General features: G+C 42.6%; 1 protein-coding gene across 2 annotated transcripts in view; it reads left to right on the top strand.

The window, feature by feature from the left end:
* The first annotated feature begins 2,369 nt into the window (after positions 1–2,369).
* LOC124036378 (protein phosphatase Slingshot homolog 1-like) overlaps positions 2,370–10,366 on the top strand; it is a 51,602-nt gene continuing 43,605 nt past the window's right edge. For both annotated transcript variants that reach the window (XM_046350893.1, XM_046350892.1), the window contains exons 1-2: positions 2,370–2,899; positions 8,291–8,328. In XM_046350893.1, the coding sequence (XP_046206849.1) occupies positions 2,819–2,899; positions 8,291–8,328 (119 nt within the window). In that variant the 5' untranslated portion in view covers positions 2,370–2,818. The remainder of the gene's footprint in view (positions 2,900–8,290; positions 8,329–10,366) is intronic.

The following is a 10,366-nucleotide window of genomic DNA, read 5'->3' as shown; positions in this document are numbered from 1 at the left end:
TGACTCTTTTCTCTTCTATCCTATTATCTCTCCCTTCTGCTAAATCCTCCTGATTCTGCCTCTTCAACCCTACTCTCCTCCCTTTCCACATCCTATGACTCGCACTGTCCCCTTTCCTCCCGGCCGGCTCGGCCCTCCTCTTCTGCTCTGTGGCAGAGTGATTCGTTGCGAGCTTACAGAACAGGGACCTGGGCAGCTGAATGGAGGAAAGCTAAACTTCTGGAGGACCTATCATCCTTTCACTCCCTCCTCTCTACCTTTTCTTCCTCTGTATCCGCTGCTAAAGCAGCTTTCTACCACTCTAAATGTCAAGCTTCTGCCTCTAACCATAGGAAACTCTTTTCGACTCTCTCCTCCCTCCTTAACCCTCCACCGCTCCCCTCCCTCCGTGGACGACTTTGTCAACCACTTTGAAAAAAAGGTTGACATCCACCACTCATTCACTCAGCCTATGGAGTCCACTGGTCTCACTCACACAGTACTGTCCTACACCTTGACCTCTTTCTCCCCTCTCTCTCCAGACAACACCCCTCGACTAGTGAGATCTGGCCGCCCAACAACCTGCTCACTCGACCCCATCCAATCCTCCCTTCTCCGACCATCTCTGGAGACCTTCTCCCATTCCTTACTTCCCTCATCTCATTCCTGACCACTGGCTGCATCCCCTCTGACTTCAAAATGGCCCGAGTTGCTCCCCTCCTCATGAAATCAACACTCGACTCATCTGACGTCAAAAACTATAGACCTGTATCTCTTTATTTTCTTTCCAAAACACTTAAGTGTGCTGTCTCTGATACAGTTTCTCGTCATTGCTCTCAGAACGATCTTCTTGACCCTAACCAATCAAGCTTCAAGATGGGTCACTCAACTGAGACTGCTCTTCTCTGTGTCACAAAGGCTCTCCGCATTGCCAAAGCTGACTCTCTCCTCTGTTCTCATCCTCCTAGATCTGTCTGCTGCCATCAACACTGTGAACCCTCAGCTCCTCCTGTCCACCCTCTCAGGGCTGGGTGTCTCAGGCTATGCACACTCTTGGCTCCGTGATATCCTCACATGGTCTCTCCTATCATTGCTATGCGTATGACACTCAATTACTTTTCTCCTTTCCCCTTTCTGACACCCAGGTCGTGACACGCATCTCTGCGTACCTGGCAGATGGGGTGGCAGGTAGCCAAGTGGTTAGAGCGTTGGGCCAGTAACCAGAAGGTGCTAGATTGAATCCCTGAGCTGACAAGGAATGAATCTGTTGTTCTGCCCCTGAACAAGCAGTTAACCCACTGTAAATAAGAATTTGTTCTTAACTGACTTGTCCAGTTAAACAAAGGTTAAATAAAAACACATCTCAACTTGGATGTCAGCCCAACACCTCAAGCTCAACCTCGAGAAGATGGAACTGATCTTCCTCCCGGGGAAGGCTTGCCTGCTCAAAAACCTCTCCATCACGGTTGACATCTCCACAGTGTCGCCCTCCCAGAGTGTAAGGAACCTTGGCGTGACCCTGGACCCTGAACCTGCTCCTGCAGGTTCATGCTCTACAACATCCATAGAGTACGACCCTCCCTCACACAGGAAATGACGCAGGTCCTAATCCAGGCACTTGTCCTCTCCTGTTTGGACCACTGCAACTCGCTGTTGGCTGGGCTCACCACGTGTGTGATTTATCCAGAACACAGCAGCCCACCTGCTTTTCAACCTTCCCAAGTAATCTCATGTCACCCTGCTCCTCTGCATACTCCACTGGCTTCCAGTTGAAAGCTCACATCTACTACAAGACCATGGTGCTTAGCTATAGAACAGCAAGAGTAATTGCCCCTCCCTAACTTCAGGCTATGCTTTAACCCTGCACCACAACCCGAGTGCTCCATTCTGCCACCTCGGGTTTCTTGGCCCACCCAGCTCCCTCTCAGCCCTGTCCAAGCTCTTCTCTGTCCTGGCACCGCAATGTTGGAACCTGCTTCCCCCTGAAGCTAGGAGGGCAAAGTCCCTGTCCATCTTCCTAGCACATCGGAAACTAGGGATGCACTGATATGAAATGTTAGGCGATACAAAAAAACCTATACCGATATTTACCATTTGAGGCCTTTTAAACTTTCTCGTACAGTTAAATGGTTAACACACACACTGACCAAAATGTTATTTTGTTGGCATTTATGTATGTCCCCAATACCAGCGACGTGACGGACTTTAGCCCACTGCCCCAGAGTAGAGCATAATGGAATCCGCTCACGAATCAACATTTTTGGATGAGGATTCGTGGAAAAAATTCCTTTCGAATTTACACGCATTCTCCCAGTAAAACACATGGGAAAGCATGTCACTTTTGAGAAATGACGTTTTTTTTACCGACAGGCGAAGTGAAATACACTGTTTAAACTGGAAGACAGATTTTGATAACATCCATTGGACCAGACCACTGAATGTTTGAATTCAGGATCAACACACAGACAGCAGCTCTAGCTGTCTGGGCTGGCATTATGGTATACGCTCGCATCCCTACATCCTCCTGCCTGATTGAAGCTGTTTTGTGCAGGTTACAGAGGCTAGCTAGTGTGAAAGCCGCAGCATGAGGAACGACGTGTGTCTGCACTGCACGTTCTTAATATTACATGAATGTATTTTTATTAGAGAACATTCAAAAGCAACAACTGAGGCACTGGCTGCCAGATTTTAGGACGATGGAAATGTAATAACGACGATGAAATTCTCTGCTTCGACCGCAATAGACGTTGACATCAAGAAGCAACTTCCTCAGGTTCTTTACCCGAAATAAAACCATTCTCTGGACAGGCTACACCGGCCTGTGTAGATTCTCCCAGTCATGGCTCTGGTTACTTTGCAGCGCTCCCCTACCCCAAGCGCTGCATCCACAGCCAGCACTACCACCACCAACGTGGGGGAGGTAAGTTTGGAAATAGCTGGAGAGACGTTCTAGAAACGTCAAGAAAGCGCGTAAGAAAACACCGGGGATACGTGGGAGTAACATGGGTAGGCCTTGTAGCTAGTGTTTTGTAGCGACGGGATAAGCTAGTTTAGTACTAGGCTCAACTCCATCACTAGCAAGGGAGCTAGCTGTTTTGAAAAGCGAGCAAGCAAAGTTGTATCTCAGTAGCAATGCTATTGCTAGCCAGTAAAGTTATTAGGTAGCTACCCAACTAAACCACAATACACGCAGGTTACCTAGTTAGCTAGCGTGTACTTATTTTCTTTAACTAATTAGCAGTTGATTTAACGTTAACATATTAATGACCAACATTAGCTAGCTACCACTTGCCATTTCCAAATTACTATGGCATTAGGTACCTAGTTTGCATTCTTATCATGCATAGGCACCTTATTTTATCACTGAGTATGTATTAAACATAATTGTATTGCACACAACGTTGTTATAAGCTTGAGCTTTAAAACCCACAACTAGCTAGTTTGCTCGTTAAATGGAAGTGTTTTTAAACAAGGTCTGCGCTGTTTTCTTCTCTATCCTGCTGGTGAATGTAGTAAACTAGCTTGTTAGCCAGCTAACACATTTTTGTGTATCTGGTAGACGAAAATGTTGGCTAGCTAAATGTTAGCTACTTTTGCCAAAACCAGTTGTATTATGGACAGTATGTAATGTTCTATATACTGATTTATATAATGTCTTCTAAAGGAACTGTCAATGAGGTGAAATGTGGCATAACTTCATACAGCCATGTCATGTGGTAGAGGCCTAGTAATTTCCCATACAGAGAGTAGTCTGACAATACAGACAGACAAGTAAAAAACATGTAATCCCTTTGCCATCTTGAACACTTCCAAGATGACAAAGGGACTCATGTTACTGCTCCTTGTGTTGAAGTGTTTTATTTGTTAGCTGAACCATGAGTCCGTATTAACTTTAGCCAATGCTTTAATCCCATCACAAAATGCAAGGTAAAACAATAACATAACAGTTAAGCCTACACAAATCACCCCAATGGCATGTGATGTAACTCATATAACTCATAGAAATGATAGTTAGTCAAAGTAATGTTTTTGAATTGATAGTACACCTCGACCAGTTGGGGGTGCTAACTGTTAATATAAACTGTAGTCATGTAAAACTCAACAAAGACACTAGCCTCCAGAAGGGAAGGAAGGAAGGAAGGAAGGTTGTATGTCTCCACTAGGCACTAGCCCTTACTGAGGAGTAGAGGGTGGATTTGTATCAAAGATGAGAACAATCATCGTTATATCAAGAACTGGGACCAAAGCATTAGCTGATCTTTATTTTCTTTCATTAGACTGCTTCTTTGCCTTAAAATACTGAGTCATTGGGCCTGACTCATTACACCTGCAATGTGAAAAAGAGATGTGTAAAAAGAAACACGTTTGTCATGAGGATGGTGATAGTTGAGCTGGCATGACAGAGGACTGGCCTTCCCTGTCACTCACTTTCCATGCGGGCTGGAATTGACTGACTGGCTGCCTCGTTGTTCCCAGGGCTCTGCCCAGGGCCCTGTCTGATGAGGAGCAACCAAGCCCCTCAGGAGGCTGCTGCAGCTATGATGTCATTCTCACATGAACGGTGGAGGGAATGAGAAGTGGAGGGAAAGCATTGAGGGGAGGACGGTGGTGGGGTAACAATATGGTAGCTGTTGTGACGGTGGAAGGTATGCTACATGAATTAGCCAAGAATAGCTAAAGTGAAATATAGCTATTAGCCCTACATGTAGTGCTGGAAATTGCCAGGGATCACATGATGCAATATTATCACAATCGCAATATGTATTGCGATTCTATATACACTACCGTTCAAAAGTTTGGGGTCACTTAGAAATGTCCTTGTTTTTGAAAGAAAACCACTTCTTTTTTTGTCCTTTAAATAGTACCTTAAAAACACCAGTCTCAACGTGAATAGGCGACTCCGGGATGCTGGCCTTCTAGGTAGAGTTGCAAAGAAAAAGACATATCTCAGACTGGCCAATAAAAATAATAGATTAAGATGTGCAAAAGAACAGACACTGGACAGAGGAACTCTGACTAGAAGGCCAGCCTCCTGGAGTCCCTTCTTCACTGTTGAGGTTGAGACTGGTGTCTTGTGAGTACTATTTAATGAAGCTGCCAGTTGAGGACTTGCGAGGCATCTGTTTCTTAAACGAGACACAAATGTACTTGTCCTCTTGCTCAGTTGTGCAACTGGGCCTCCAACTCTTTCTATTCTGGTTACTACCAGTTTGCGCTGTTCTGTGAAGGGAGTAGTACACAGCGTTGTACGAGATCTTCAGTTTCTTGGCAATTTCTCGCATGGAATAGCCTTCATTTTTCAGAACAAGAATAGACTGACAAGTTTCAGAAGAAAGGCCTTTGTTTCTGGCCCTTTTGAGCCTGTAATCGAACCCGCAAATACTGATGCTCCAGATACTCAACTAGTTTAAAGCAGGCCAGATTTATTGCTTCTTTAAATCAGAACAACAGTTTTCACAATTGAAAAAGGGTGTAATAATGATCAATTAGCCTTTTTAAAATGCTAAACTTCGATTAGCTAACACAACATGCCATTGAAACACAGGAGTGATGGTTGCTGATAATGGGCCTATGTAGTAATTCCATAAAGAAATCAGATGTTTTCAGCTACAATAGTCATTTACAACATTAACAATATCTGCACTGTATTTATAATCAATTTGATGTTATTTTAATGAACAAATGTGCTTCAACATATTGCTCACCATATGTCTGCTGCAGAGGGCCATGAGGAAACGAGTTTTGATTAGTCATGGAAACAAAAGTACAATCACAACCTAAAATGCTCTGCTTCTTTACCCACGCGGAGAGTTTCATTCCTCGGTTTTAGACTCTTCCCTACGAAGTGAAATCCTCTTTCTATTCATGGCTCTAACTTGTTGCTTTTATGTCTTGCTGTGGCAGAATTTTGGCTGTAATTTCACTTGTAGCGGTTGCAGGGCTGTTCAGGTGAACTATTGGATTACCCTCCCTGGTGTGTTTCACCTGGCCCCTCGGTGCCCTTCCCCTGGGTAGAGGCCAACCATATTACCTTACTGGCACTGTTTGTTTAGATGGGGACATGAACCTTTACTTTACTCACTGTTTTGTGTGTTTGTGAAACTTCAAATTTTTATGAAAAACAATGAGTTTTCTTTGCTGTTTTCTGCTCATCACAAGTGTAATGCTCACCCTATTTAGTTAGTTCAGAAATGGAAAGCAGCGTGTGTTTTTGGAGCTGCAATGCAGTATTGGACACAACTTGTCACAAGTATTTGCTCTCATTGTTGCTGTACTCTGGCACAGCCTACCTTACCTTGGCAGGGAGATTGCTAGTAGTGCTTTGTTTGACATCCCTCAGGTTTTAGTAGGTGAAACTTCTGGAGAATGGCCCACCTCAGTTACCTGTCACCATGTACAGATGTAGGATCTTAATTAGAGCCAGCTTGCTACAGCAGAAAAAAAATCCTGCAGCAACAGGAAATTAGAATTATGTATTTCATAATTAATAGACATTTCTGTAGAGGTTGATAACACTTTTTTTTAGGGAAAATCAAGTCTGAAATTTCAAAGTGAAAATGACAAACTTGAAGCCTTTTTAAAACCCAAATACAGTACAAGTTTGCATAGGAAATGCATTTGCATTTCCTGCTGGGCACAAAGTTCGCAGCAACAAAAGTGATACAATTAAGATCCTACATCTGTAGTTCTATCCTGATACTTCCAATCTATGATATCCCTCCTAGTACAATAATAACTGTTTTGAAGATATTACTGTTGTGAAACTTTATCGTGAAGAATGGCCCCATTCCCTCCATTTAGTGGCGTTCACCTCTCTCATAATGTCAGGTATCTAGGTTAACAATGAACATTTATGAGTTGTCATATTTCTTATGATGTTTATTAGATTGACACACAAACAGTGGGTGTCACCAGATCTTAACCTAATTGAACAATAATGGGAGATTCTGGAGCGGCGCCTGGGGCAGTGTTTTCCACCACCATCAACAAAACACCAAATTATGGAATTTATTTCAGAAGAATGCTGTGGCATCCCTCCAATAGAGATCCAGACACTTGTAGAATCTGTGCCAAGGCTCGTTGAAGATCACCCTATTCTGTTAACTTAAATAATGTTGTTGACTCGTCCTATACTCGTATTTGTGGTCAAAGCATAAATTGTAGAAAAACACTTAAAAAACCTCACCTCAAACTTGTCTCAAAGAGTTTTAAAAATGCTTGCTATTTACTCAAAGAACATGAGTACATCACTGGGGCCAAGCTTCCTGCCATTCAGGACCCTATATAATAGGCGGTGTCAGAGGAAAGCCCATAAAATTGTCAGAGAATCCAGTCACCCAAGTTAGTGTTTTCTCTTCTACTGCACGACAAGCGGAACTGGAACGCCAAGTCTAGGACTAAAAGGCTCCTTAACAGCTTCTATCCCCAAGCCATAAGACTGCTGAACAATTAATCAAATGGCCACCGGACTATTTACATTGCGCCCCCCCACCCAAAAATAATTTACATTGTTTTGTACACTGCTGCTACTTGCTGTTTATCTATGTATAGTCATGTCACCCCTACCTTCATGTACACATGTTTCTATTGTGTTATTGACTGTACGTTTGTTTGTGTAAGGCTGTTGTTTTTGTCGCTTTGCTTTATCTTGGCCAGGTCGCAGTTGTAAATGAGAACTTGTTCTCAACTGGCCTACCTGGTTACATAAAGGTGAAATAAATTTTTTTTTATGTCACTTGTTAAATCCGCTTCAGTGTAGATGGAGGGGAGGAGACAGGTTAAATAATGATTTTTTAATCTTTGTGACAATTGAGACTTGGATTGTGTATGTTTGCCATTCAGTGGTGAATGGGCAAGACAAAAGATTTAAATGCCTTTGAACGGGGTATGGTAGTAGTTTCCCGTGTGTATCAAGAATGGTCCACCACCGAAAGGACATCCAGCCAACTCAACACTACTGTGGAAAGCATTGGAGTCAACATGGGCCAGCATCCCTGTGGAACGCTTTTGACACCTTTGTAGAGTCCATGCCCCGATGAATTGAGGCTGTTTTGAGGGCGAAAGGGGGTTTAACTCAATATTAGGAAGGTGTTCTTAATGTTTTGTACTCTGTGTAGGTGATATATCATAGAAATATGGAAACACTGGACAATTATTTTTAGATGCTTTGTTGGTGTTTCCTTTATTTTGTCAGTTACCTGTAGATCCATGTCCACCTGATACTAATGGCAGCACTGTAGCGCTTCAATGTCTTGAAGTATCAGATTTGGTAATTTTTGTTTCTTTTCCTCTGCTTTTTCTTGGTTTGCAGGACTTTGGGAGTGACTATGAGCGGCGGCTAAATCAGAGGTAAGTGTTGTTAATACTTAGTGTTAGTGGTCTTGCTTGGGTAGCCCAGAGCTGCTTCTCTTTTCCATGGTGGAGCAGGATAATGCTAGATGGAGATTAGGAGGACGTTTTTGCCATCTGTGTTTGTTGGTGTGGGGTAAGCATTCCAGATCTACTCATTCCTGGTTCCTCTCAATGCCGGTCGCCACTGTAACAAATTATTAAGAAACCTTTGTCTGTCTGTCAGCGGGATCATCAACTAGATTCAGCCGGGGGCCGATTTTTGTCTTGAGGGGATGGTTTGCGAGCTGGAACATGATTAGAACTAATCTGTAGACTGCAATTTGACTGCCAGAATCCCAATCCTATATAATATTTTACTAAAACGAAAGAAATCTTGCTTAAATTTATGCAATCACGTGTCTCTATTATGCTTGGGAATACAAAATTAAAATCACCGATATACTGATGTTTTTACAGACTTATGTACAACAATGATATTGGGGGGCCAAATAAAACCACCAGTAGGGGGACAACCCTTTTATTTATTTTTACCTTTATTTAACTCATCACAAGTCAGTTAAGAACAAATTCTTATTTTCAATGACGGCCTAGGAACAGTGGGTTAACTGCCTGTTCAGGGGCAGAACGACAGATTTGTACCTTGTCAGCTCGGGGGTTTGAACTTGCAACCTTCCGGTTACGCTCTAACCACTAGGCTACGCTGCCGCCCCAGGGTTCCCCAATCTTTAACAGACAATTAGACAAAATGTTGTCTTCCCTCTTTTGGCTCGTTATTGTTGCGACAGGTGCTTAAACAGTGATTGTCTGTCTGTTTTGGTCACTACTAGAGATCGACCGACTGAAAGAATAAACGTCTTGTTTTCGAGATGATAGTTTATGGATTTGACCATATTAATGACCTAAGGCTCGTATTTATGTGTATTATTATATTATAATTAAGTCTATGATTTGATAGAGCAGTCTGACTGAGCGGTGGTAGGCACCAGCAGGCTTTTAAGCATTCATTCAAACAGCACATTCGTTCATTTTGCCAGCAGCTCTTCGCTGTGCTTTAAGCATTGAGCTGTTTATGACTTCAAGCCTATCAACTCCTGAGATTAGGCTGGTGTAACCGATGTGAAATGGCTAGCTAGTTAGCGGGGTGTGCGCTAATAGCGTTTCAAACGTCACTCGCTCTGAGCCTTCTAGTAGTTGTTCCCCTTGCTCTGCATGGGTAACGCTGCTTCGAGGGTGGCTGTTGTCGTTGTGTTCCTGGTTCGAGCCCAGGTAGGGGCGAGTCGAGGGACGGAACCTATACTGCGACACTGGCAATACTAAAGTGCCTATAAGAACATCCCAATAGTCAAAGGTATATGAAATACAAATAGTATAGAGAGAAATAGTCCTATAATTCCTATAATAACTACAACCTAAAACTTCTTACCCGGGAATATTGAAGACTCATGTTTAAAGGAACCACCAGCTTTCATATGTTCTGAGCAAGGGACTGAAACATTAGCTTTCTTACATGGCACATATTGCACTTTTACTTTCTTCTCCAACATTTTGTTTTTGCATTTTTTAACCAAATTGAACATGTTTCATTAATTATTTGAGGCTAAATTGATTTTATTAATGTATTATATTAAGTTAGTGTTCATTCAGTATTGTTGTAATTGTCGTTATTATAAATACATTTTTAAAAATCATCTGATTTAATCTGTATCGGCGTTGAAAAATCATAATCGGTCAACCTCTAGTCTTAATCAACTCACTGAATGGATTTAGTGTGCCGCTGAATTAAGTTACTTTCCCTGTATGAAGCAATCAGAGTTTTTAGGTGAAATTGGGCATAGAGTGAGGGGCATGTGCACCACTGGCCTGTATTGCTTCATTTGTTAGCTTTTATATGGATGTGTAACGTCACTCACGAACAAAGGTGTTGACATTCAGAGACATGATTGTTTTCAAGCCCATCATCCCACTTTTCTTAGTCTTTTTTTTTCTTTTCTCCATTCATGTGCGTGTGGGTCAGACATTAGTTTATTTTTGTTCT

This window comes from Oncorhynchus gorbuscha, linkage group LG05, assembly GCF_021184085.1.
Source record: "Oncorhynchus gorbuscha isolate QuinsamMale2020 ecotype Even-year linkage group LG05, OgorEven_v1.0, whole genome shotgun sequence".
Lineage (NCBI taxonomy): Eukaryota > Metazoa > Chordata > Actinopteri > Salmoniformes > Salmonidae > Oncorhynchus > Oncorhynchus gorbuscha.
This window is presented reverse-complemented; position numbering and strand designations above follow the sequence as displayed.